Genomic DNA, 27,975 nt, shown 5'->3' on the forward strand with positions numbered 1-27,975 from the left:
GCATCCACCAGCAGGGGCATCTCCTCCCTTCGTGTTTCTGGTGTAAATCACTTGGGCTCTGTGCTTGGACACAAGTTTGATCAAACCTTTGCTGAACAGAGCTTGGGTTGGGAGTCTCTGGTCTGCACAGTAAGGGAGGCTGGGATCAGAGGTCACTGGTCTGTGCCCAGTGTGGGGGAACTTGAATCGGGGGTCTCAGGTCTGTGCCCAGTTGCTGGGGCTGAGGTTGGGGGTCTCTGGTTTGCCCAGTCAGGGAGGCTGGAGTCAAGGGTCTCTGGTCTGTGCCCAGTTGGGGTGGGGTGGGCTGATGTTGGGGGTCTCTGGTCTGTGCCTGGTTGTGGGGGGACTGGGATCAGGGCTCTCTGGTCTGTGCCTGGTTGTGGGGGGCTGGAGCCAGGGGTCTCTGGTCTGTGCCCAGGCAGGGGGGCTAGATTAGGGGGTCTCTGTGCCTAGTTCTCATCTCCGCCCTCTGCCCTCAGCTGTGGTGGGTCACCACACGCGGGAGTGACTGGGTGTCGCTCTACGAGCTGCGTCTACAGGAGCCCAGCGGGACCCGCAGCCAGTGGTTCTGTGCCCAGGCACCCGAGCAGCTGCAGAACCTGACCCCTGGGACCCAGTATCGAATCCGCGTGCGGGCCCTCAACGCAGCGGGGCCTGGGCCCTGGAGCCCCCCCTACACAGTGAGTGGGGTTAGGGGGGCATCAGGACTGGAGGTTGGGTGCACAGGGGGAGCTGGGTGTGCAGGGAGCGGGGAGGCTGGGTGCATTGGGACTGGGTGCACTGGAGGGATGAGAGTCTGGATGCATGGGGAGTTGGGTGCAATGGGGGTGTTAGGCGCAATGGAGGGATAGGGGCTGGGTGTATTGGAGAGACGTAGGGCTGGGTGCATATGGAGAACCAGGTGCAATGAAGAGATGGAGGGGCTGGGTGCATGGGGAGTTCGGTACAATGGCAGGGTTGGATGAATGGGGAGCCAAGTGCAATGAGATGAGGGGGTTGGGTGTATGGGAGAGCCGGGTACAATGAGGAGATGGGGGGGCTGGGTGTCTTGAGGGGAGCTGGGTGCCCAGGCTCAGCCCCTCAGGGTGCCATCCCCCCTGACCCATCTCCTCTCCGTTGCAGTTTGCCACAGTGCCTCGTGCAAAGGAAGCCATCCCCATTATGGTCACTGTGCGGCGGCGTCTGGATTCCCGCAGGAAAACAGTCTATTTACCCAGCCCCTAGGGGGTGCCATGGGGGAGGGATGGCATGGAAATAAAGTGGAGGCATCCATCTGACTTCTGCATCCCCTCCTTGCAAACCAAGACAGACAGACACACACACACCCCCTCATGCCCAAGCCCATGGGGTCTCGTCCCTAGCCCAGGGGTTGCCTGCTGTCATACTTGGGCTTTCCCAGGAGAATCAGACATGGGGTAGCCCCAATCCTTCCCCATCTCTGCTGGGGCCTCCACACCAGCCCTGGGTACCTGGAGCATCCCCTATGGCACCCACTCATAGGGGACACCTCCTTCAGGGCTGCAGGGAGAGAAGCTCAGGCAAACCCCAACCATGGGCAGAGCCTAAGGGGTGAGAATCTGCCCAGAGTCAGGCAGGATTTAGCTCCACCTGTGGGACAGGGACGAGTTTCTTGATCCCTGTGAGAATCAAGATTGAAGTGCATGAGGGGAGCAGGAGAAACTAAGTGCAATGCATTAAGGGAGCTGAATACGCTAAACACAATGCATGATGGGAGCAGGACAAAGTCATTGCAATGCACGTTGTGATGCAGATAAGCTAATATCAGTGTATGATGGGAGTGAAACAAACTTCACCCAATGCATGATGGGAGCAGGGTGGAGGTGACTGGAATCTACATGGGGGCTTTACGGCAGGGTTCAATCAGCAGTCCCCTACTGAATCCTGGAGATTTGCATCATGCGGGACTGATTCCTCCCAATGCAACTGGACATCTCTGTGAGTGGCGAACAGCAGAGAGGCTAACAGAGGGAATTTGCCCAGGGAGAACCCACTGAGACTTACATCTTGCCGGCTTCTCTGAGTAATTACTACAACTCCTGAGGAAGGTCGTAGAAGGAAGGTAATATGGATGGGGAGTGTTCAGCTGTTGTGACCTGCACTGGATATGCCATGTTTGTCTTTCTTCCACAGGAGTGGAAGTGACCACAGAAGTGACTTTGTACAAAGTGCAAGCTGGTCTCCATATTGGAAGAGAAGATTCAAGGTCTGGAGAAACAAGTATCGACCCTGCGTTGCATAAGAGAAACTGAAGATTTCCTGGACAGACGTCAGGATATGTTTCTATGAGCACAATGTTCTGAAGATTCAGAGCAGGCTGCACGGTGGGGACAGGAGGACGGTGAAGAAATTTGGCAGCATGTGACCTCCAGAAGAAGAAAGGGGAGCGTCCATGTACCAGCAACGCAGATATAGGTAAGTAACCGTTTTCATGTTCTCTCTACAGGTACGAATGCGGAGAGTGGACTAGATGATACATCTGAGGGAAGGGAGAGGAGACTCTGCTGATTGGAAGGAATGAGATGCACTGTCCTAGGGATGGGGTTTCATGACCACTGCTCCCAAGAGGAGGAGGCGGGTGGTGGTGGTCGGGGACTCTCTCCTCAGGGGGACTGAGTCATCTATCTGCCGCCCCTACTGGGAAAACCGAGAAGTCTGCTGCTTGCCAGGAGCTAGGATTCACAATGTGATGGAGAGACTGCTGAGACTCATCAAGCCCTCGGATTGCTACCCCTTCCTGCTTCTCCACGTGGGCACCAATGATACTGCCAAGAATGACCTTGAGCAGATCACTGCAGACTACGTGGCTCTGGGAAGAAGGATAAAGGAGTTTGAGGCCATCCTCCCTGTGGAAGGAAAAGGCCTGGGTAGAGACCGTCGAATCGTGGAAGTCAACGAATGGCTACGCAGGTGGTGTCGGAGAGAAGGCTTTGGATTCTTTGACCATGGGATGGTGTTCCAAGAAGGAGGAGTGCTAGGCAGAGACGGGCTCTGTTAGGATATAGATATTCAGGCCTGCCTGTAAAGGCCTATACTTTAAGAATGTAGGTATATGTTTATCATTTAGCTAGTAACAGAGGTATACATGAAAGAATCTGTGTAAGGGCCTTCTCTCACCGTGACAGTCTGAGGCCCTGTTCTTAGGCCAAGGCCTTTAGCTAAGTACCAGAGGCAACCATAAGCTAGGAAGCGACCGGTCAACTCCTCACATCCAAAACTAGTCAATATGGGGCTGTCAGGAAGGGGATCAAAGCTATCACCTCCAGAGAAAGGGAAGAGCCTAGAAGATGTAAAAGGAAATTTAGGTTGATAGTTTTCTGTCTGGTAAGAACTCACTTATCAAGACACAGCTGGGAAACCTTTATGTCTTTATAGATGTAGTTGTTTCAGAGTAGCAGCCGTGTTAGTCTGTATTCGCAAAAAGAAAAGGAGTACTTGTGGCACCTTAGAGACTAACAAATTTATTAGAGCATAAGCTTTCGTGAGCTACAGCTCACTTCATCGGATGCATCTGATGAAGTGAGCTGTAGCTCACGAAAACTTATGCTCTAATAAATTTGTTAGTCTCTAAGGTGCCACAAGTACTCCTTTTCTTTTTAGATGTAGTTGTGAAATCCTCACTTCTGTATTGTTTTGTCATTATAGTTCCCACTTTGCTATTGTTTATTTGCATGGTCTCTGTCTGGTTCTGTGATTATTTCTGTCTGCTGTATAATTAATTTTGCTGGGTGAAAACTAATTAAGGGGGTGGGATATAATTGGTTAGCTAATCATGTTACAATACGTTAGGATCGGTTAGGTAAATTTCAGTAGAATGATAGGTTAAGGTATAGCTAAGAATATTACTATATAAATTAGGGGCAAACAGGAAGTAAGTTGGGATTCGAAAATAAGGAAAAAGGAACTTGGATTTAAGCTTGCTGAAAGTTCACCCCAATAAACATTGAACTGTTTGCACCTTCGGACTTCAGGTATTGTTGCTCTCTGTTCATGAGAGAAGGACCAGGGAAATGGGAGAGTGAAGGAATAAGCTCTCTAACAGGCTTCACCTAACAAAGAGAGGGAAGAGCATCTTCGGAAGCAGGCTGTCTAACCTAGTGAAGAGGGCTTTAAACTAGGTTCACCAGGGACCTTAGCCCTGAGGTAAATGGGGAAGTGGGATACCAGGAGGAAGCATGAGCAGGAGAGAGGGGACGGCTCCTGCCTCACATTAAGAAAGCATGACAAATAGCAAGTTATCTCAAATGCCTATACACAAATGCAAGAAGCCTGGGAAACAAGCAGAGACAACTGGAAATCCTGGCAAAGTCAAGGAATTATGATGTGATTGGAACAACAGAGACTTGGTGGGATAACTCACATGACTGGAGCACTGTCATGGATGGATATAAACTGTTCAGGAAGGACAGGCAGGGCAGAAAAGGTGGGGGAGTTGCATTGTATGGAAGAAAGCAGTATGACTGCTCAGAGCTCCAGTATAAAACTGCAGAAAAAGAGTCTCTGGATTAAGTTTAGAAGTGTGAGCAACAAGGGTGATGTCATGGTGGGAGTCTGCTATAGACCACCGGACCAGGGGGATGAAGTGGATGAGGTTTTCTTCCGGCAACTCACGGAAGTTACTAGATCGCAGGCCCTGATTCTCATGGGAGACTTCAGCCACCCTGATATCTGCTGGGAGAGCAATACAGCGCTGCACAGACAATCCAGGAAGTTTTTGGAAAGTGTAGGGGACAATTTCCTGGTGCAAGTGCTGGAGGAACCACCTAGGGGCAGAGCTCTTCTTGACCTGCTGCTCACAAATCAGGAAGAATTAGTAGGGGAAGCAAAAGTGGATGGGAACCTGGGAGGCAGTGACCATGAGATGGTAGAGTTCAGGATCCCGACACAAAGGAAGAAAGGAGAGCAGCAGAATACGGACCCTGGACTTCAGAAAAGCAGACTGACTCTCTCAGGGAACTCATGGGCAGGATCCCCTGAGAGAATAATAACATGAAAGGGAAAGGAGTCAAGGAGAGCTGGCTGTATTTTAAAGAATCCTTATTGAGGTTACAGGGGCAAACCATCCCGATGTGTAGAAAGAATAGTAAATATGGCAGGTAACCAGCTTGGCTTAACACTGAAATCCTTGCTGATCTTAAACACAAAAAAGAAGCTTACAAGAAGTGGAAGATTGGACAAATGACCAGGGAAGAGTATAAAAATATTGCTCGGGGATGCAGGAGTGAAATTAGGAAGGCCAAATCACACCTGGAGTTGCAGCTAGCAACAGAGGTTAAGAGTAACAAGAAGGGTTTCTACAGGTATGTTAGCAACGAGAAGAAAGTCAAGGAAAGTGTGGGCCCCTTACTGAATGAGGGAGGCAACCTAGTGACAGAGGATGTGGAAAAACCTAATGTACTCAGTGCTTTTTTTGCCTCAGTCTTCACGAGCAAGGTCAGCTCCCAGACTACTGCACTGGGCAGCACAGCATGGGGAGGAGGTGACCAGCCCTCTGTGGAGAAAGAAGGGGTTCAGGACTATTTAGAAAAGCTGGACGAGCACAAGTTCATGGGGCCGGATGCGCTGCATCCAAGAGTGCTAAAGGAGTTGGCGGATGTGATTGCAGAACCATTGGCCATTATCTTTGAAAACTCATGGCGACTGGGGGAAGTCCCGGATGACTGGAAAAAGGCTAATGTAGTGCCCATCTTTAAAAAAGGGAAGAAGATCGATCCTGGGAACTACAGGCCAGTCAGCCTCACCTCAGTCCCTGGAAAAATCATGGAGCAGGTCCTCAAAGAATCAATTAGAAAGCACTTAGAGGAGAGGAAAGTGATCAGGAACAGTCAGCATGGATTCACCAAGGGCAAGTCATGCCTGACTAACCTAATTGCCTTCTATGATGAGATAACTGGCTCTGTGGGTGAGGGGAAAGCAGTGGACGTGTTGTTCCTTGACTTTAGCAAAGCTTTTGACACTGTCTCCTACAGTATTCTTGCCAGCAAGTTAGAGAATTATGGGCTGGATGTATGGACTAAAAGGTGGATAGAAAGCTGGCTAGATTGTCGGGCTCAACAGGTAGTGATCAATGGGTCCATGTCTAGTTGGCAGCCGGTATCAAGTGGAGTGCCCCAAGGGTCGGTCCTCGGGCCGGTTTTGTTCAATATCTTCATTAATGATCTGGAGGATGGCGTGGATTGCACCCTCAGCAAGTTTGCAGATGACACTAAACTGGGAGGAGGGGTAGATGTGCTGGAGGGTAGGGATAGGATACAGAGGGACCTAGACAAATTAGAGGACGGGGCCAAAAGAAATCTGATGAGGTTCAACAAGGACAACTTAGGACGGAGGAATCCCGTGCACCGCTACAGACTAGGGACCGAATGGCTAGGCAGCAGTTCTGCAGAAAAGGGGTTACAGTGGACGAGAAGCTGGATATGAATCAACAGTGTGCCCTTGTTGCCAAGGCCAATGGCATTTTGGGATGTCTAAGTAGGGGCATTGCCAGCAGATGGAGGGCCATGATCATTCCCCTCTATTTGACATTGATGAGGCCTCATCTGCAGTTTGGGGCCCCACACTACAAGAAGGATGTGGAAAAATTGGAGGGAGTCCAGCGGAGGGCAACAAAAATGATTAGGGGACTGGAACACATGACTTATGAGGAGAGGCTGAGGGAACTGGGATTGTTTAGTCTGCGGAAGAGAAGAACGCGGGGGGATTTGATAGCTGCCTTCAACTTCCTGAAAGGGGGTTCCAAGGAGGATGGATCTAGACTGTTCTCAGTGGTGGCAGATAACAGAACAAGGAGTAATGGTCTCAAGTTGCAGTGGGGGAAGTTTAGGTTGGATATTAGGAAAAACTTTTTCACTAGGAGGGTGATGAAGCACTGGAATGCGTTACCTAGGAAGGTGGTGGAATTTCCTTCCTTAAAAGTTTTTAAGGTCAGGCTTGACAAAGCTCTGGGTGGGATTTAGTTGGGGATTGGTCCTGCTTTGAGCAGTAGGTTGGACTAGATGACCTCCTGAGGTCCCTTCCAACCCTGATATTCTATGATTCTATGATTTGGGGCTTCCCCTGCAGGGAATATCAGATGGGGGGAACATCCCAGAAGGACCAGGTTGGGGTGGAGGGATTAAACCACCCACCCAACGGCCCTGCCTGTGCTGGAACCATCACCTGGGAAAAACATGCTCATCCATGCAGGAACCCAGGCCAACCACAGATGCCTTCATCAAGCACCCCTGCCTTGCCGATGGAAATCCCACTTCTGCCTTCTCTGTAGCCATTCCAGACTCAACACGCATCCCCTCTGGCAGGTTCCTCATCAGGGAGGTTTAGAGCCAAGACATGGCCAGGATGGGGTGTTGAGCTGACAGATCTTGGCCAACACTCAGCTCCATTCCCAGTTCCCTTGACCTTAGCCTACATTCAGCTCCATCCCCAGTTCACTTTAAATTCAATGCCCTACTGGCCCCCACTTGCCACTGGGATGGAAACACAACTGCTTCCATAGATCCAGGAGTTCCAAGGTCAGAAGAGCCATTTGATCACCCGGTCTGCCCTCCTGTGTATCCCAGGCTGGAGAATCTCCTTGTTACCCCTGGATTGCCTCCCATAACGCAGGTTTGATTGAAGCATCTTCCAGCAGGGCCCTCGGTCTGGATTGGAAGACGCCAAGGGTTGGAGACTCCACCACTGCCCTGGGGAGTTTGTTTCAATGGTTACTCACCTGCACTGGGGAAAATTTGTGTCTGATTGCTAATGTTCTCCTTCGCATGTGAGCAAAGGAGGGTTTATGGGATCCTGATGTACCTCATGGGGGCAGGGGGTATATGGAGCATCTCTGTGGTGATGGGGGTTATATGGGGCCTATATGGGGCCCTGGAGAGTGTGCAGGGGAAGGGAGGCTACACAGGGACTGAAGTGTCTGGGAGGGGGACAGGGGATATACAGGGCCCTGGTATACCTCTGGTGTACATACGTTGGGGGGTGAGGGAAGCTGGGGGTTTGTAAGGGGCCTTGGCATGTCTCAGGGAGCCAGGTGAGGTTATACAATCCTCTCGGCTGGCTGTCAACCTGTGGAACTCCTTGACAGAGGATATTGTGAAGGTCAACACAACAACAGGGTTAAAAAAAGAACTAGATAAGTTCCTGGAGGATAGGTCCATCAATGGCTATTAGCCAGGATGGGCAGGGATGGTGTCCCTAGCTTGTTTGCCAGAAGCTGGGAATGGGCGATAGGGGATGGATCACTTGATGATTACCTGTTCTGTTCATTCCCTCTGGAGCACCTAGCACTGGACATTGTCAGAAGACAGGATACTGGGTTCAATGAACCTTTGGTCTGACCCAGTCTGGCTGTTCTTACGGCTGTAGCTCAGTGCTGCCAGGCCTGGGCACCAGGAGTCCCCCAAGGCTGTCCCCCCCACAAGTGGGGGCTGGAAACACCACCCATGCTCTTTCTCCAGACAAACAGCAGGGACTCCAGCTTGCAGCAGTCTCTCCACTGGGTGCAGCTGGCACCAGAGCCCCCCCCAACAGGCAGGGCAGGGTGCATGTTCCCTACAGAATTCTTTCTATTTTTAGCCAACAAAAAACCCAAAAGATTCAGAAATGGCACATCATGGTGCCACATAAGACATCTGCATCACACTCCCGTTCTCCTCTTTGGGCTGGGCACTTTAGCTGGACTACATCTCCCAAGCTGCACCAGTCTCCCCTCTGGCTCTGCCACCGGAGTTATCTCCCTTCGTGTGGAGAGGATAGAGCCCATCATGGGCAATAGACTATTTACGGGAAATACTTCCCCTAGGAGGAAAATGGGGGCATGAGCCATTCAAAGGACATCTCTCATGATGCACCACTCTCCTCTCTGGCTCAGCCCCAGTACATCATGGGACTTGTAGTTCAGCCGCCTCACCCCCCCCCGCCCATGAGCTGGGCTTTGTTGCACTATATTTCCCATGATGCAACCCTCTCACTCTGCCACCACAGTGCATCTTGGGAGTTGTAGTTTGATATACTACCAATGTGGAGTATATTCCATTGGAGAAAGGGGGCATGAGCCAGCCAAACTACATCTCCCACAATGCACTCACCAAGAGGCATGACTGCAGAGCATCATGGAAGATGTAGTCCAGCCCACAGAGAACAGAATGAACTACAGCTACCATAATGCACCACAGTAGCAGCACTTCACCAAACCAGCCCAGATCTCCACAGATGACGCAAGCCCAGTTCTCCTGCCAGATTCACCTTAGCTGGCCAATTTCAGAGCAGCCCCGAGGGCTGGCCCCTGCCCCTTCTAGCGACATGGGACCCATGGCTCCAAACGTCAGACACCTTGTCCAGCACCCCAGGCTGGCAGGAGCGGGGACCTGAACTTGCCCAGCTCCAGGAGGGTCAGGCCAGAAGGACCTACCTGCTCTGGGGCTTGGTGATTGCTCTCTATGCGCATTGCAGGAGGACACACACAGAGTAAGCCCCTGGCAATGTGCATGCATGTCCAGCTGTCACCTGGGGGGCAGTTTTGGATCCACCAGTCACCATGAATCACCTCCAGTCTCCAGCACAGGCCTGAGTCCTCTGCCCCACAGTGTGGACCCCTGCCATTGGCAGGACACTGTGCCCCACAAGGGACAAGACTCCCCTTGGGAAAAAATAGATCCTCCCTCAGAGCAGGTTCCAAGCTCTAGGGCTTTCCCAGCTCGTTGGCAAGCGCAGACAGTTGGTGCCCTGTCTGGCATCAGGGTCTCCAAGTCATCAGCTGCCCACAGTTTGGCCGGGGGAGGGGGGGAGGAAGGAACTGCCAAAGGCACCCCTGGCACAGGGAGACAGTTGTGCATTTGGCTTCTACTGTCCCACAGCAATGTCTCCAAACTACCCCACGGTCTTGCCCATTCTCCTCCCAGACTCGTTAACATTAGGGACTGTTACAGGGGGACAAAAGCCACTAACTTCAGGGCCTGTCGTGCCAGGCGCTGCCCAGACAAACAGCGAGAGACAGTCCATGCCTCAGCTGAGCTTGGGGCCCCATTGTGCTGGGCGCTGCCCAGATACAGAGAGAGACAGGCCCTGCCCCAGCTGAGATCAGGGCCCCACTGGGCCAGTCCCTGCCCCAAGGAGCTCACAGTCTAACCAGCCCAGGCAGATAAAAGGAGGCTCACCCTCTCCCCTTTCCACTGCTCCCACCCCCACCCCATCACCAGCCTAGCAATCCCGCAGTTCCCCCCCAGAACCAGCAGCTGTGTCGGCAGCAGCAGGCACGTCTCCAGGCTGCCCACGGGTGGAGGATGCCAGCAGAGGGACCGGGAGCCGGCGGAGCTGCTGTCACTATTTTATTCACCACCCCCTCCAAAGCAGAGGCCCCAGGTCCAGCGGCGAGCGCAGGGGCCGTGCCGGGAGGGCGCGACGGGGCAGCCCCTCCGGCCTCTCCAGGGGAAGCCGCGCACCGTCTTTGGTACAATAAATTAAAGACAAACAGTACAGCACGAGCCACGGAGAGGGGGCAGCCGGCAGGCACGGCGCCACCACGGCCACGCTGGGGCCAAACGGTCGGCCAAGCTCACTGCCACGCCAGTGCCGGGATGTCAGACCACGGGGCTCATCCTCAGGGGTGTTCCCACACACGCTGGGGGGGGGGAAGGGGAGGGAGAGAGGGAGAGGAGGCTCACACCATCCTGGAGGGGGAGGAGGGTGGGGCAGGGCAAGAGGGCCATGGGGCTCTCCCAGCAGGACATGGGGGGAAGGGGGATCAGGGCACTCCTTTCCCATGGTGGGAGGGGCCAGGGTCTATAAATATTGGCTAAGGCCCTGCTGCCCAGGGCAGGGGGCAGTTTTAGCAGCAATTCCAGTTGGACAGTGGGGCGGGCAGCCTGGCCGTCAGTCCGTGAAGTGCAGAGGGTCCCTCTGTCCAGCCGGCGGCCCCCCCGGCGCCCACCCGGCCCAGGGAGCCAGTGTTAACGAGGAATCATTTACAGTAGGAACCACACGGACACAGGGTGAAGGGCAGTGCCAGCTCCAAACCGTGGGGAGTCTGGGGGGGCAAGGGCAGTGCCAGCTCCAGGCAACCACAGGGGGCACTGGCTCTGCTGGCTAAGCAGTGGGGCAGCAGGGGTGGCACTGGCATGGGGGGGCAGTGGGCGTGGGGCTAGCTCTATGGGAGAGCAAAGGCCGCGGTGGCTCGGATGTGGGCGGGGCGAGGACCGTGGGCAGTGCTGGCTCCGGGGCAGGACAGGGTGCCATGAGTGTTGCCACCCCCTGGGGGTTGTGCTGGGCAGGGCCAGCTCCCAGAGGAGGCGCGGCACTGGCTCCGAGGCAGGGGGGCCGCGGGCAGCGCCGGCTCCCGGGATGGAGGGGGGGGGTTGGCGGGCGGCGCCAGCTTTCGGGGCTGTGAAGATCCGTGGGCACTGTGCCCGCCCCCACCGGGCGACGCATCCTAAGAGCGTTATGGCTTGAGGAGTCATCAAGAGCTGGCTGCCGTGCTCTGCGGGACGCACACGCCCAGCATGGGTGCCGAGTCCTCGGGCTCCGCCCGGCTGCGCAGGTGAGGGGGGTAGGACAGCGGCAGCCCCCCCTCACCCGCCCGCCCCCCCACCGCCGCTCTAGTCCGGAACGCCGACGAGCCAAAAGGGGCGCAGTCCAGGTGCCGGGGGCCCGGGCCCAGCTCCATGCACTCGGGGCCATGGGGTGAGACGGGCGGGCGGTGGTAGTGGGCGCGCCCGGCTGGCTGGAAGAGCGGGTGCGGGCCCGCCCCATGGAAGTGCGGTGCCGCCGGCTGGCTGGGCGTGGGCTTGTGAGGTAAGATCGGTGGGTAGCCATCACTGGGCGGCGCCGGGACATCCCCCCCAGCCCAGAGGCGCGGCTGCTGCTGCTGGGGAGGAGCCTGTGGAAAGAGAGACAGATGCTAGCGGTGAGGGGAGCAGGGCTGGGAACGGGCTAAAAGGGTTGGGAGGGGAAAAGTTTGGGGTGTCAGCAATGTTGGGGGCTCTGCAACTCATGGTCAGTGTGGGCAGCAGGGAGCAAGGGGACCATACCTGGGGGCTCCGCATCTCGCAGTCCGTGTGGGCAGCGGGGGGAGCAGGGTGTACCTGGGGGCTCTGCATCTCACAGTCAGTGTGGGTGGCGGGGGGGCATACCTGGGGGCTCTGCATCTTGCAGTCCGTGTGGGTGGTGGGGGGGCAAGGAGGTCGTACCTGGGGGCTCTGCATCTCGCAGTCGGTGTGGGCAGCGACCGTGCTGGCGTAGTAGCGGTTGCTGTAGCGGTAGTTGCGGTTGTCATTGGAAGAGCCGCTGGAGCCGCCTATGGAGGAAGAAAGAGGCTGTCAGGATGGGGCGGAGAGGATGGGGCAGTGCTGGTGCCATGGTTGAGCCCCACAGTGGGGCTGGAGGATATGGAGATCGTACCAGAGCATGAGATGAAGCTGGCCGTGTTGCTGGGTCAGGAGCCGTACCAGGGCTGGGGCAGGGATGTGGGGCCATACCCAAGCTGGAGACGGAGCTGATGGTTCTCGTTGTGACACTCTACACCCTGGGGTGCACCCTGCGACCCCCATATTCAACATTTGTATATAATCGTGATATTGCAGATAAAGCATGCTTTGTAACGCATCATGGGAAAGGTTCTGATTTGCTGAAACCCACTGTTCTATCATTAATGCCTATGAAGTTCTGAGAATTGTGTTGTATGATTCTCACTCAAATATGCCGTGGGTTTGGGAAGCGCCCAAGCTCCCCAGAGACAATAACTGGGGGATAACCAACGCGCAGGCCGGTGTCGCACAACCATCAACAGCCATTGTCCAGCAAGGGAGCTGGGATGCAATGACTCACCTGCATGAAGCCACACCAGGGGAATTGCTCAACCTGGCCTGGTGACTCAGCAATGCCCCCAGACATGCCTGGACTTGTGTTCTCCAAGCACATGGGACTGAGGCTATAAAACAGAACCCAGGGGCCCCAGGCTGGGCCTTTCTCCTGCCCCCGCCCATGCTGCAAGCAACAAGGATGCTCAGAAGACTGAAGACTCCAGCAGAGGAGACTGGCCCAAGTTTCAAGGGTGAAATCTGTGTATTATGAACTAACATCCAGTGGGTTGAGAAATCTGCTCGATCTAAATACTGCCTAGTGTCTTATAGGTTTAAGATTAGATTGTATGCTTATTTTGTTCTCTTTGGTAACTAACTCTGACTTTTTGACTCTCACTTATCACTTAAAATCTCTCTTCTATAGTCAATAAACTTGTTTTTACTGTTTATCTTTACCACTGAGTTTGCCTGAAGTGTTTGGTGAATCTGCTCAGGTGTGCAAAGGCTGGTTGTATAGCCACTTTCCCCTGATGAAGTGGTGAACCAATTAATAAATTTGCACTGCTCATCTTGAGCAGTGCAGGACAGTATATTCCTGAAGTATGAGACTGGGAGCTGGGGGGATTTGGCGGGTGCCTTTCTCTGTGTGATTCATGAGTGGCTCTGGGAGCATTCAGGCAAGCTAGCTGGGTGCGGGGCTCCACATGCTGTTGTACTGAGTGATCACAGCACCTGGAGGGGTTTGCTGCTGGTCACTAGCAAGGCATTGTGAGAGACAGCCCAGGCTGGAGAGACTTAAGGGGGCACAGTGGTCCCACAGTCCAGGCTGCACCCCGGGAATCCTGTCACACTGGTGCTGGGGGAACACAGGACAGACATAGGGGCTGCACACAAGCTGGAGATGGAGCTGGTGGTACTGGTGCTGGGGAATCAGGGGCCGTACCCAAGCTGGAGACGGAGCTGGTGGTACTGGTGCTGGGGAATCAGGGCCGTACCCAAGCTGGAGACGGAGCTGGTGGTACTGGTGCTGGGGAATCCAGGGCCGGGACAGGGGATCAGGGCTGTACCCAAGCTGGAGATGGAGCTGGTGGTAGTGAGGAATCGGGGGCCGGGACAGGGGATCGGGGCTGTACCCAAGCTAGAGACGGAGCTGGTGGTACTGGTGCTGAGGAATCGGGGGCCGGGACAGGGGATCGGGACTGTACCCGAGCTAGAGACGGAGCTGGTGGTACTGGTGCTGAGGAATCAGGGGCCGGGACAGGGGATCGGGGCTGTACCCGAGCTGGAGACGGAGCTGGTGGTAGTGGGGAATCGGGGGCCGGGACAGGGGATCGGGGCCATACCCGAGCTGGAGACGGAGCTGGTGGTACTGGTGCTGTGGCTGTGCTCCATGGCCGGGCTGGTGGAGTTGCTGTTGCTGGTGTTGGTGCCCTCATCGCTGGTCTTCTTGAAGAAGTTGTGCTGCAGGGCGTAGAAGGGTGTGATGCGGCTGCGCGGCTCGTAGTCCAGCATGCGCAGCACCAGGTCCTTGAACTTCAGGTAGTCCGAGGGCGAGTGGCCTTGCTCGCCCGCCCGGCGCCCCCCGGGTCCCCCGCTCTCCACCCCCAGCACCTCGTGCAGCCGCCGTGTGCCCGGCACCTTGTATTCCTGCAAGGGAAACACATTCAGCAGGGCGTCCCAGCAGGGATCCTGGTGGGAAAAGAGAGGCAGGGGTCCTGCAAGGCAGGGGGAGAGGAGAGATGCAAGGGTCCAGCCAGAGTGGAGATGCAGGTATCCCGGCAGGTGGTGGGAGTCACCGGGATCCTGGCAGGGTGGGGAGGAGTACAGGAGATACGGTGTGGGGGTGGCGGGGGGGGACAGACAGCGGGGTAGGGCAGGAATCGGAGGGGCATGCGGAAGATGTGGGGATCCCAGCAGGGCATTGGGGAGCACAGAAGACACAAGTGGGGTGTGGGGGGAATGACATGGGGATCCAGGCAGGGAAGGGAGGGGTCGAGGGGATCCCGACAGACCAGGGATGGGGTGGGGGGCGTAGCATGCAGGAGACGCCCGGCAGGGCGGGGATAGGGTGGGGATGGGACAGGCAGTGAGGGGCAGCAGTGGGGACATGGGAATCTCAGCAGTCGGGGGGAACGTCGGGGCTCCCTCAGCACAGAGAGAGGGGGGGCAATGCAGATGGAGGGCAATGGGAGCGGGGTTCCTGGCAGCAGGTGCTAGGGAGCAGTGCAGGATATCGGTTGGCTCCCGGGGGTGGGGGCAGCATGGGAGGCACAGGGAGCCCAGCAGCACGGGGGAGGGCTTGGCATCGGGGCCAGCATGGTGGGAAGAGGTGCATGGGGGGGAACAGGGATCTTGAGGGGGAGACCGGGGGGGGGAATTCAGGAGCGTGGGGTGAGGACCCCAGAGGCCCTCCTTACCTTTTTGACCTCCTTGTTCTTCTTGAGGGCCCAGCCCCCCTCGGGCAGCTTGTCGAAGTATTTCCGGGCCTTCGGCGCCTGCTCCAGCATGTGTGGGGGCGGCAGCCCCAGCACCTCCACAATCCTGTTCATCTGGTCTGCCTGCAGGGAGGAAGGGACGCGTCATGGGGTGCCGTGCCAGCCTTGCCCCCACCCAGCCCCGCTCCCTCCCATTATGGGGGCAGCCGCACCCAGCCTCTCACCCCAGGAAGGGGTGACATCCTGATTGCCACCTGTCAGGAATTTTCCGCCCAGAAGATCTCTCTGTGGAACCATGTTTCCTTCAAAAACTGAAAATTTCCCTGGGAGCAAAAGTTTCCCTGGGAGCAAAACTTTGCATTTTGCCAAAACGTTTCCCTTTTCTGAGCTCCCTGGCTAGACTACATGTCCCATGATGCTCCTCTCTGATGAAGGGTTGAGGAGCATCATGGGAGTCACATTACTGTGGTACATCCTGGGAGATGTAGTCCAGTCAGGGAGCTTGGCCCAAGGCACCCAAACAAAACCCCCACAATGCACCATGGGCCTCCCCTTGCCTCCAACAGGGCCTTTTCCCCCCCCTCCCACCCAGAGAAGGGATGTGGCCCTCGATCTCTGCCCAAATGCAAAGCCCCAGCAGCAATTCCCCCTCCCATCCCTCACCTCGTTGGAGCCGCTGAAGAGAGGCTCCCCCGTGTGCATCTCCACCAGGATGCAGCCCAGAGACCACATGTCGATGGCCAGGTCATAGGGCATGCCCAGCAGCACCTCTGGCGAGCGGTAGAAGCGGCTCTGGATGTACTGGTAGATCTGGGGAGATGAGGGTCAGTGTGATGAGCCTCTGACGGGAGCAGGGAGGAAGCCCGCGTGGGGGCACAGACTGGCCAGGCCCACAGGCTTTGCTGGGAAACACATCCCAGAGCAGGGATAGAACCCAGGAGTCCTGGCTCCCAGCCCCTCTCTGCTCTAACTAGACCCCACTCCCCTCCCCAAGCTTAGGGAAAACCCACGTCCTGGCTCCCAGCCTCCCCTGCTGTAACCACTAAAGCAGGGCAGCACAGATCTGGCAGTGGGGATGAGGTAGGGGTGGGACAGTCTGTCTCTCAGTCTGTCCCCCCAGAGTGGGGCTAGGGGACGGGTGAGGCAGGGCTAAGCACACTCCCTGCTAGCAGAAGCTGCTGAAATCGACGAACTTGAGGGTGCTGCACTTGCAGGGGACAAGTGTAGGAGTGGGGCCATTGCACAGGGCTATCACATTCACCCACTGGCCCAGGAGCTACCAAAGTCAACAATCTTGATGGCACTTGTGCTTGGGGTTGCAAAGCAGGGAGAGGGGCTACAGGCAAGGCCGTTACATAGGGGGTGGGGCAGGAATGGGGCTCAGGGGTTGAGGCCGCAGCTCAGGGGGTGGGACCTGCGCACTCACCCACTGGCCCAGCTGGCAGGAGTGACTGAAGCCAACGATCTTGGGGCTGCAGAGCAGGGAATGCAGTGGGGGGGGGGATTGCCTAGGGGCAGGGCTATGGAACAGGGGGCGGGGCTTGGGGCAAGACCAGCGCACTCACCCGCTGGCCCAGCTGGCAGGAGCTGCCAAAGTCAACGATCTTGATGGCACTGCGCTTGGGGTTGCAGAGTAGGATGTTCTCGGGCTTGAGGTCGCAGTGGATGATGCTGAGCTCAGGGGTGGCCAGGAAGAGCAGCGCCGTGCACAGCTGCTGGGCGAACTTGCGGGTGAGGTTGAGCGAGACACCGCGGAAGTTGGTGTTACGCAGAAGGTCGTACAGGTTGTAGGAGAGCAGCTCGAACACCAGGCACAGGTGGCTCCGGAACATGAAGTGGCGCTTCAGGTGCACTGGGGGGAAGGGAGTGTGAGGGACAGCTGGGGGGGGAGGGGAGCAGGGGTGCTTCCCCTCCACCGCAACCCCCTGGCCCCACGCTGAGCTACCCCCACATGGCACGGCGAGAAGAGGAGAGTCCTCAGTATAACCTCCCCAGCCCCCCCAATATCTACCCCAGCCCTGCAACATCCCCCCACTCCTCAATATACATCCCAGCCCCCCGATACCAGACCCCCCCCACTCCCCAATGTACAACCCGGCCTGCACAACGTCCCCGCCCTCCCCATTGTTCCCCCAGCCCCCCAACTCACCGATGTAGTACTTCATCTCGGTGTCATGCTGGTTCATGAGCTCCAGCAGCCGCAGCTCGATCTGGGCCTGGTTCAGAAACGCCTTCTTGTTCTTGATGATCTTAATGGCCACCCACTCCTGGTCGTGGTGGTCGTACGCCTTCACCACCTGGCGGGGTGACAGAGCGCTGTCAGGGGCACGTCCTGACTCAGGGAGGGGGAAGGGGAGGGGCCAGACCAGGGCTGGGGGTAGATATGACAGGGGCAGGTAGCTCTCAGCTGTGTGAAGGAGGCCTTGATGATCAATAAGTTTATTTCAAAGCAGGGAATTAGGAAGGGGGAGAAGAGGGTATGGCGGAGACTGGGGGTTTAGGGATACAGTGGAGAATCGGGGGGGCCAGGGGCTGAGCTGGCCGAAAGAGCCCTTGCCAATGAGTGAGTTGATCTTGTAGTGGGGGGCTAGGGATGTGGGGGTAGTCTGGAGGTCTGGAGGGGTTTTGGGGGTACGGCAGGGTTTGGGAGCTGAGCAGGTCGAAGGAGCCCTTGCCGACGAGCGAGTCAATCTTGTAGCGGGGAGTTAGGGACATGGGGGCAGTATGGGGGTACGGCAGGGTTTTGGGGGGCTGACCAGACCAACGGAGCCCTTGCTGATGAGCGAATCGATCTCATAGCGGGGGGTTAGGGACGTTGGGGTACGGTGGGGTTTGGAGGACTGACCTGGCCGAAGGAGCCCTTGCCGATGAGTGAGTCGATCTCGTAGCGCTCCAGCCAGCGCTCCCCGCTCTTGACGATGTAGTCGTAGTTGTCGTCGTCGTAGCCTTCGTTGTACACCTTGCGCTCCTTCTTGGTGCTCGAGTCCTCAGGGGGCACCTGCTGCGCCCGTCGCTTCTTCTTGGCATAGTACACCTGAGGGGGGTAAGAGTCAGCACCAGCCTTCTGGCATGGGGGAGCCAGCCACACAGGCCTGGGAGCCTGCCCACACCAACCCCAGGGAGCCAGCATCCCAGGCCAGGGGGCCCCCCTCCAGGGAGCTGACTTCCCATGCTTGGCCCGTTCCCAGTGCTCTAGGCCAGCCCATAATCTATGCGGCATCATGGTGCACTCGGGGGGGGGGGGGGGGCAGTACTGCCCCGAAGCGAGACCCCCCCGTTGGTGCCAACGCATGCCCCCCCGGGAGCTCACCTCGTTGATGTGCTTGTATGTTTTGATGAGGTCGACTGAGAGCTTGCGCAGCGGTGCCGTGGCCGATTCGCGGAAGGTCAGGGGGATTCGCCGCTGAAGGACGCTCAGCTCTGGCAGGGTCTGCAGACACACGGACGGGCGGTCATGGAGAGGGACGGGTGCCCCCAAGCACACCCCCTGCCCTCCCTCACCTGCAGCTACCCCACCTGGAACGGTGCCCTCTCATGACAGCGGCCAGGCTGTGCCAGGTCAGCAGAGACCCTGCGTCCGGCCCTAAACCCGTCTGCTGGACGTATCCCCACTGAGGCCAGGAGGATCTCCAGCCCCTTCCAGGGCTCTTTGGCTGTTTGTCTGTCCCCATGGCAAGGGTCAGCCCATGCCCTGTGCATCTAGAATCCCTGCTGCCAGCGCCGACTCCTCGCACAGCCTCCTGATCCGTCTAGGTGCCCAGGCCAAAGGAGGTGGGGAGAGCTGGTACCTGCGGGTGATCAGCCATGGACTGGATGCTGGAGAAGGGGGCATGACCGTGCTGGCTCGACATGTTTGGCTCAGTGGGAAGCGAGACGCCCAGAGAGGCAGGCTGGCTGGCGGGCAGCAGCTGGCATCCTGCACTGCTGCTGCTGCTGCCACCTGAGGGGCAGAGAGAGACGGAGACCGGGTCAGTGCGAGCGCCCACCCGCCCGCCCCCACCCTCTGGATCCCCACGCACCTGGATGGCGCAGTCCCCAGCGCAGGATCACCCACCAACGCACGGCCCAGCAGCCCTCCTCCTCCACGCCCAGCTGCCCGCTTTGATTCCGCTCCACGGCCCCACGCGCTCAACTGGCGGCCACACATGGGGCCAAAGGGCTGCACTGCAGGGCTACACCCCACCAGGATCCACTTAGCCTTAAGTAACAGCGCACCCTAGTTTGGGGGTGCAGGGACTGGGAGTTGTGGAGACCTCGTCCCAGCCAGGCCGGTTCAGGGGCTGCAAAAACTGAAAACCTGCAACATGCCCGGGCACCAGCTCAGGAGCTCATGCCCCGGGATTGGGGCCCTGCGACCCACCTGGACGCCAACCAAGGAACTCACATGCAGGGATTGGTGCCCTGTGACCTGCCTGGGCATCAACCGAGGAGCTCATACCCAGGAATCAGGGCCCTGCGACCCGCTCTGGCACCAGCTGAGGGCTCACTTCCGGGGATTGGGGCCCTTCAATCCGCCTGGGCGCCGACCAAGGAGCTCACGCCCAGGGACCAGGGCCCTGTAACCCATCTGGGCACCAGCCAAGGAGCTCACGCCCGGGGATCGGGGCCCTGCGTCCTGCATTGCCCCAGCGCCAGCTGAGGAGCTTGTGTGCCAGGACTGGGGAGGAGGCCTGCAACTCATTCCAGCACTTGGCTGAGTGCCATCAGTGAGCCAGCTGGGAGGCTGGGTGGGGTCCCAAGCAGCACAGCTGCTGGGATTATTTTTAACCCCCAGGGAGCAAGGCAATCCTTGCAGCTGATTGGGGCAGTGGGGAGGAAGTAGAGCCAATTGCTATGGAAAGATGGACCCCCCAGCTCTGGGATCCTCCCATACACAGAACAGGGGCAGGGTGCCAGGGCCCCCGGCTCTGGGATCTCCATACACAGCGCAGGGGCAGGGTGCCAGGGCATGTCTGGGCCACCGGCTCTGGGATCCCCCGATACAAAGGGCAGACAGGGCCAGTCCCAGCCCAACCCTGGTCCACTAGGGGAGTGATGGGTTGCCTATGACACTCCTACAACATCCACTTCAAGCCCCTTCCTCCCTGCCAGCCTCTATACCCCAAGATATGCCTTGAGGCCACCCTGCAGGTCAACAGAGACCTGGGCCCCCTACCCCAGACAAATCTGGACCCAACCCCAGCTCCATGGCCCAGCAACTGCAGCTCCTCTCCCCATCTGACCCACAGCCCAAAAAAGCTATAGGAATATAGAAGCAGCCAGAGTGGATCAGCCCCAAGGCCCATCTACTACACTTGGAGAAATTCTGCGCCACTGTTCATGTGCAGAATTCATGACTCCCTGCAGATTTCTTTGCTTCCCCGCAGAAAAATGACTTTCTGACAGGGAAGTAAAGGGAAGCCCCAAGAGCAGCATGTGACCCTCCCCAGCTGAAGTATGTTTTGGGTGCCCAAGGCAGCTGGCAGAGGTAAATCACTGTGGGGCAGGACTGGGGAAGACCCAGCTGGTAGCTCCTACCCTGTGCCGGGCTCAGCTCCTAGTTCCAGCTGGGCTTGGGAGGACGAGACTTCCTCTTCCCCTGCACAACATCCGGGGCCAGGTCAGACCCACCCCCAGATTTCTCTCCAGGCTGCAGGAAGCTCTGCAAACTCCTCACCCATCACTCCTCAGCTGCAGGGGGAGGGATCACTGTACGGGGAACTGCTCCCCCATCTGCCCAATCCCCATGCACCCAGACCCCCTCATACTCAGACCCTCTCGCCGAGCCTCACCACACACACCTCCATGGCCAAAATACCACTGCCGAGTGCCACTCCCCCTTCACCTGGACCACCCCAAAGAGCCACCCACACCTGGATCCCCACTCTACCAAGCCCCAGCCAGCTGCACCTGGATCCTCACCTCACTGAGCCATACTCCCCCAGCATCTGGACCCCCCACACTGAATCCACCACACCCAAGCCCCCCTGCCGAGCTCTATCACACCCAGACCCTGCCCTGCTCAGCCCCAACCACCTTCACCTCCTGCAGAGATCCATTACCATTGCACCCAGAACCCACCAACAAGCCCCTGTGCATCCAAAGCGCCTCCTGCACCCAGACTGCCCCAGACAGAACCCTCTCAACCCACACCTGGATCCCCCCCACACTTGGATCCTGCTGGGCTGAGCATGCCTGCCCACATCTGGTGCACCTGGCACGGAGGAACGTGGCTCTGGGGCGTTTCTGGGGCAGGTTCGGTCCTTGTGCTGTGTCAGGGTTGGGCGCAGCCTCACTGCTGAGCCATGTGCTGGGGAGTAGCTGCAGAGTGATCTCCTACCTCTGTGCAGCCAGTGGTCTGTACTCCCCAGTGCCATGCTGGAGCCTCCACAGTTATTTGACAAATAAAATTTGCTGAATTTTAAAATACTGTGCACAAAATTTTCATGTTTTTGGTGCAGAAAGTCCTTAGGAGTAATCTACCCTGGTATTCTATCTTTGATAGCACCAGATTGTTCAGAGGAAGGTGCAAGACGCCCTGTAGCAGCAGATGGGGACAACCTGTGCCCCATAATAGCTCTCCCCCTAGTCTCAGAGAGCTTGGCTGAAGCTACAAAGCAGCTGATTTCAGATCCCTGCCCCACTTTGGTACCGTTATGTTCTCCGGCCTTCCCATTAGCCCTAGAAATGCCCATTCCCTCTTTGTATCTTGCTGAACTCTTGGACTTATCATAAGAACATAAGAGCAGCCATACTGAGTCATTTCAAAGGCCTATTTAGCCCAGTATCCTATCTTCCAACAGAGGCCAATGCCAGATGCCCCAGAGGGAATCAACAGAACAGGTAATTATCAAGTGATCCATCCCCTGGCACCCAATCCCAGGTTCTGACAAACAGAGGCTAGGGTCACCATCCCTGCCCATTCTGGCTAATAGCCACTGATGGACCTATCCTCCAGGAACTTATCTAGTTCTTTTTTGAACCCAATTATAGTTTTGGCCTTCACAACATCCCCACTCCTGGCAACAAGTTCCACGGGTTGACTGTGTGTTGTGTGAACAAATACTTCCTTATGTTTGTTTTAATGTTGCAATTGTTAAAATGCTGCCTATTAATTTCATGGGTGACCCTGGGTTCTTATGTTATGAGAACGAGTAAATAACACTTCCTTATTTACTTTCTCCACACCAGTCATGCTTTGTAGAGCTCGATCAGATCCCCCCTTAGTTGTCCCTTTATCACCCTCCAGTGGCAGGCAATTCCACAGGTCAATCAACCAGTTGATGACAAAGTCTTTCCTCAGATGGGTTTTCGGTTTCCCCATCTTTCAATTTCATCTGACGCCCCCTAGTCCTTGAGCTGCGAGGCTGGGAGAACAGACACTCCCGATACCCCTTCTCAATTCCACCGATCACTTTACAGATGTCTACAGTAACAATCCCCGTCTCTCTCCAGTTTTTCCAGGCTCTAGATCGTTCTCATCCCCTTTCTCTGACACCTCCCCTCCCCAGTTCTGCAGTATCCTTTCAGAGCTGGGGTGCCTAGTAATGCACACACTATTTCCAGCGGAGGCTGCACCACTGCTCTACAAAGAGGGGGCAGAGATGTAAGTCTCCCTCGTTAAACATTCCCCAGCTCAGCCCTTATGTGCCCAGATGCGATGGGATCTTTTCTAGCTATGGTTGTGCACTGGGCAGAACTCTCCACTGAGCTGCTCACAATGAGTGCTCGCAGATCATTTACACGCCTGTCCGGCATCCAAGCAGTTTCAGTTTTTCACTTTTGGACACATCACTTTGCATTCAGCAAACTTGACTTCTGTCTGCCACTGAACTACCCTTTCACCCAGCTCAGTCAGCTCCCTCTGGAGCTCCTCGCACCCCTCCCTGGCCCTGGGTCAGCCCCATAACTGAGTCATCCAGACATTTTGTCACTTGGGTGCTCACCCCCACATCCAGATCGTTCAGAGAGAAGTTCACGACACGGGACTAGTGTGCAACCTTGAGGCACCCACTGGCCACCTTTTCGCAGAGCCCTGCTCTCCCAGCCACCTCAGCCCTCACTCTCCCATCCCTTCCACACAAACCCTGGCCCCCATGTCCATCACGCAAGGATGAGGCAGGCACCAGCAATCCCCCACCGCCCAGTGCCGGAGCCCACCTGTGGATGGCTGCCTGTGGCAGCGGGAAGATGGCAGGTAACATGCGGGCTCCCTCCTGCCCCAGTCTGTCTGCAGTGCCAGCAGCATGGCGGGAGGCGGCGGCACCTCAATGCTGGAGGGTATCACCATGGGGAAAAGTGTCCAGTTGCCCCAGACGAGGGCAGCTGCTCCCGGCACGGAGCCTGCAAAGGTGGGGGAGCAAATGGAGGGTGCTAGCCCCGGCTCCCTGTCCCTCCCGGGGAAGCTGTCCTTGCAGTGCGCAGGCGAGACAGGAGGTCGGGGAAGGACGGCGGGGAAGGGGGGCTGGGATCAAGGCAGCTGTTTGAGCAAAATGGCAAAGAGGAAACTGACAAGATGAACAGCTGAGCAACAGCCCCAAAGCAAGGTAGACAGGAGTGTGACCAATTGAGCAACCCGGCCTGCCCTTCATGGGCAGGGCTGTGCTGCCATTCAACGGGAGCCCGCCTGCTAGTCCCCCACCGCCAACGCACTGCCTCCAGGCCAGCTACCTCTCGGAAGAAAATCCAGCTGTAAGAGGCATTCTGCTTCCCACCAAACGTGAGCCCCTTGCAAAGACACCCCAACCCCAAGCAGAGTCTGCTCACACCAACTGAGACCCCATCAGGTCCCTTCAGAGGAGTTGCAGCCAAAAGGGACCACGATGATCCATCCTGCTCAATCTTCTCTATAACACAGGCCAAGGAACCTTCCACAGGGATCCCTGCATTTGGCTTACAGCTTCTGGCCAAGCTAGAGTGGAAAAGCCCCTTTCTTGTGGTGTTCACTCTGGACCCTAACAATGACAGAGAATCCAGCACATTGCTAACTATTTCTGAGAGATTCAGTGGAAGCAGCCACTTAATAAGCACTCTCTGGGTTGCAGAGAGGCTGCCTATGGAGCTAAGACACACCTCAGGAATAAAGTATGGGTGGGGAAAAGTCCCGAAAGATCTATACAAAGGAATCAAGTGCAGAAGACTCTGCCTAACCAGCAGGTCCTGACCAAGCTTGGTCCTAGCTCCACCAGAGTCCATTTGCTGAGCAGCCAGCCCCATCTGCACCTGCCACCAGCCAAGATTGGTCTCCTCATACCACAATGCCACCAGCACACTCCAGAGAGCTGTGTAGCACTGGCGGGGGGGGGAGGGGGGCGTGTGCAGAGAAAGAAAGGGTAGGTGGAAAGGCTCAGGGAGGCACGGTTCTGTCCTGACCAGGTTCATTACCCTGAAACAGAGGCAACAGGCGGGTCCCAGGCCACCATCGATTAGACCTGGGTGAGGAATGACAAATGGGCACACTGCAATGGCGCAAGGAGCATGGGAAACCCAGGCATCCCCCTTGACAGGGCTTCTCTACATGCCTCCCAACCAAAGCTCTAGTCCCAGGGCCCTGAACAGCTGCCTGATTGGGACAGAATCATCACCATCCTTCCCTGGGCAGCACGGGATGTACAAACCTCAAACTGGCCAGCGAAGGGCTAGCAAGCGGTTTTACCGCCATACGGGTAGCAGGAGTAAGGCGTGGAGAGAGCCCAGCTCAGATGGGAGCTGGCTGGGAAAGGAGAACAGCTCTCTGTGGGAGGCTTAGCTGGGGCTGGGAACGGCTGGGTGACGCTGCTGCAGACAGTGCCTCGCCTGAAGGGGGTGACAGCCACATCAAACCCTTTTGTCTGGGCCCCAGCAGTGGCCACCTAGCACTAAGTCATCAGAGCTCAGCTGCTCCTCTCTCACTGACTTTATGGCAGGTGCTTATGGGCTAGATCAGCTTCCTGGGAACATCCTAATGACTCAGACACAGGGCCATTTGCCCCAGGGAATGACACCCAATCACTCCTGCTGGGAGACAGGAGAGGGTCCTGATCAGACTAACCCACAGCCACAGCATCCCAAGGAACTGGAGTCTACAGCAGGGACACATCCACAATGAACACACAGGGCGCCTGGCTCTGGGGCACAGCCACTTGGTGCATGGACACCAGGCCAGCCCTCTGAGTCCTGGCCTCCTCCACATGTGGGCCCCACTGGCAGGGCTGCTTTGGGTGCAACCTGAAATCTCCAGGAGGCATTGCTGGGAAGTGCCAGCCCCAGGTCTCTAAAAGCAGTAGGAGCATCACCCTGGCTGGTGCAAAGTAGCTTAGGAGTGGAACTCAGAGCACGAGGAAGCACACACAGTGCTGGCTGAGGGCAACCCAGATGGGGAGTATCTTGTTCTATACAGCACCTAGTGCAAAGAAGTCCTAGGCGCTATGGTGACGCAGACAATAAATAACGTACAGCACCGAGCATAATGGGGTACTAGGATGGGAGTTCCCTTACCAGGTGGGGACTCAGTGCTAACGAGCCAATTAAATTAAGGTGGAAGTGGGCTATTCTCAACAATTGACAAGAAGGGGTAGAAATCACTTTTGTAGTGCAAATCTATTCGAGGGACACCATCATAGGACCTAACTACATCAGCCACACCAACAGGGGCTCATTGACCTGCACATCTACCGATGTGATATATGCCATCATGTGCCAGCAATGCCCCTCTGCCATATACATTGGCCAAACCGGACAGTCTCTATGCAAAAGAATAAATGGACACAAATCTGAAATCAGGAATTAAAACATTCAAAAAACAGTAGGAGAACACTTCAGTCTCCCTGGACACTCAATAACAGACTTAAAAGTGGCAACTGTTCACCAAAAAAACTTCAAAAACAGACTCCAACAAGAAATTGCAGAACTGGAATTAATTTGCAAACTGTACACCATCAACTTAGGCTGAATAAAGACTGGGAGTGGATGGGTCACTACAAAAACTAATTTCCTCCTGCTGATACTCACACTTTCTTGTCAACTGTTTGAAATGGGCCACCTTGTTTACATTGGCCTCATTAGCACTACAAAAGAGATTTCCACCCCTTCTTGTCAACTGTTGAAACTAGCCCACTTCCACCTTAATTGAATTGGCTCTTTAGCACTGACCACCCCCCCCCGACACTTGGTAAGGCAATTCCCATCCTTTCATATGCTGTGTATTTATACCTCCCTACTGTATGTTCCATTCCATGCATCTGATGAAGCGGGTTTTAGCCCATGAAAGCTTATGGCCAAATAAATTTGTTAGTCTCTAAGGTGACACAAGGACTCCTTGTTGTTTTTGCTGTTAAGGATTGTTACAAGGAGGACAGAGATGGATTGCTCTCCATGTCCACTAAAGGTAGGACAAGCCAGAATGGGCTTAATCTGCAGCAAGGGAGATTGAGGTTAGATATTAGGAAAAACTTTCTAACTCCCAGGGGAGTTCAGCTCTGGAACAGGCTTCCAAGGGAGGCTGCAGGATCCCCATCGCTGGAGGTTTTAAAAGATAGGTTGGACAAACCCCATCAGGGATGAAGAAAAGGAGTACTTGTGGCACCTTAGAGACTAACAAATTTATTAGAGCATAAGCTTTCGTGAGCTACAGCTCACTTCATCACGAAAGCTTATGCTCTAATAAATTTGTTAGTCTCTAAGGTGCCACAAGTACTCCTTTTCTTTTTGCGAATACAGACTAACACGGCTGCTACTCTGAAACCTGTCATCAGGGATGAGTTTACTTGGTCCTGACACAGCACAGAGGACTGGATTTGATGACCTATCAAGGTCCCTTCCAGACCCACATTTCTATGATTCTATGGCAGGGAATCAGACAAGTGAGGTAAGGTAACTGCTCTGTAAAAGCAAGGGATTATCATCTGCTGTAGAATTTTACTCTCCAGAGAGACTAAGACTGGGAAGCATAACCCCAAAAGGGAAAAGGTTCATAAGACCAGGGACTGGCTCTAGACCACAGAGGTGTCTCAGCCATGCATACCTCCAGGGAACACAGGCTAGACACACAATCAACCTTCTCTGCCAATGAAGCACCTTGCACTAAAGCTGGTCACCCCGTACATGTGTTCGGTAGTGGCTTCACAACAGGTTCTGGGGTCTATAAATTATCCCCTCAGATGGGGAAACCAAGGCATAGAGACCCAACTTGCCCAAGGCCATCCAGCAGCAAAGTGGGGACTAGAACCCAAGTCTCCCAGTCCAGGACTCGATCCACCAGGCTGTATAGCCTCCCCAACTCCCTGTGGCATTGTCCCCCTCTAGTGATGACTGGGCCACATCTAGAGGTGGATGAGCTTGCTAGCGGCCATGAGCTAACAGAGTTGGGTCTGTTAGCTCAGTCAGTAGAGAGTGCTTTGAGATCCAGTGGTCCTAGGTGCAGGTCCATTGCCAACGCCCTGCCCGTGGGCATGGCGTTACAAGCTTGAGAGTCAGGTTTGGGATGAGGGGAAGATGAAATAGCATTTTAACTCAGCCAGAGCTTCCCAGGAGTGTACACAGAGCATGCAGCTGTTCTAAGCACTCACGTGAGCTGTACTGATTTAGTGACTCGTGAATCTGATTTGCCTTCTGAAACCTATTCTCAAAAGGCCTCCACCCAATTCAGACAGCCCTGGCTTTAACCGATCTCCAAGTCCGACTTCACAAGTTAACCAAAGCGAAAAGTGCTTTTTTCCCAAGCCAACAAAGCAAGGCAGAAGCACTTCGAGTCTGCTAAATAATTCACAGCATCACCC

The 27,975-nt window shown here is 55.9% G+C and overlaps 1 protein-coding gene and 1 long non-coding RNA gene across 2 annotated transcripts in view; one reads left to right on the forward strand and one right to left on the reverse strand.

Annotated features, from left to right (window-relative positions):
* Positions 1–27,769, forward strand: LOC122457367. The gene is made up of 5 exons (XR_006276873.1): positions 1–106; positions 3,303–3,307; positions 9,570–9,580; positions 9,912–9,915; positions 27,759–27,769. It is a non-coding gene; the product is annotated as an uncharacterized LOC122457367 (long non-coding RNA).
* LOC119847718 (dual specificity tyrosine-phosphorylation-regulated kinase 1B-like) overlaps positions 10,323–27,975 on the reverse strand; it is a 29,353-nt gene continuing 11,700 nt past the window's right edge. Inside the window, 10 exon segments of the mRNA XM_038382717.2 lie at positions 10,323–11,884; positions 12,195–12,301; positions 14,150–14,453; positions 15,224–15,364; positions 15,905–16,051; positions 16,807–17,093; positions 17,391–17,538; positions 18,087–18,275; positions 18,552–18,671; positions 19,030–19,181. Coding sequence (XP_038238645.2) covers positions 11,465–11,884; positions 12,195–12,301; positions 14,150–14,453; positions 15,224–15,364; positions 15,905–16,051; positions 16,807–17,093; positions 17,391–17,538; positions 18,087–18,275; positions 18,552–18,671; positions 19,030–19,181 — 2,015 coding nt within the window. The 3' untranslated portion in view covers positions 10,323–11,464.

This window comes from Dermochelys coriacea, chromosome 24 (assembly GCF_009764565.3).
Source record: "Dermochelys coriacea isolate rDerCor1 chromosome 24, rDerCor1.pri.v4, whole genome shotgun sequence".
Taxonomy (NCBI): Eukaryota; Metazoa; Chordata; order Testudines; family Dermochelyidae; genus Dermochelys; species Dermochelys coriacea.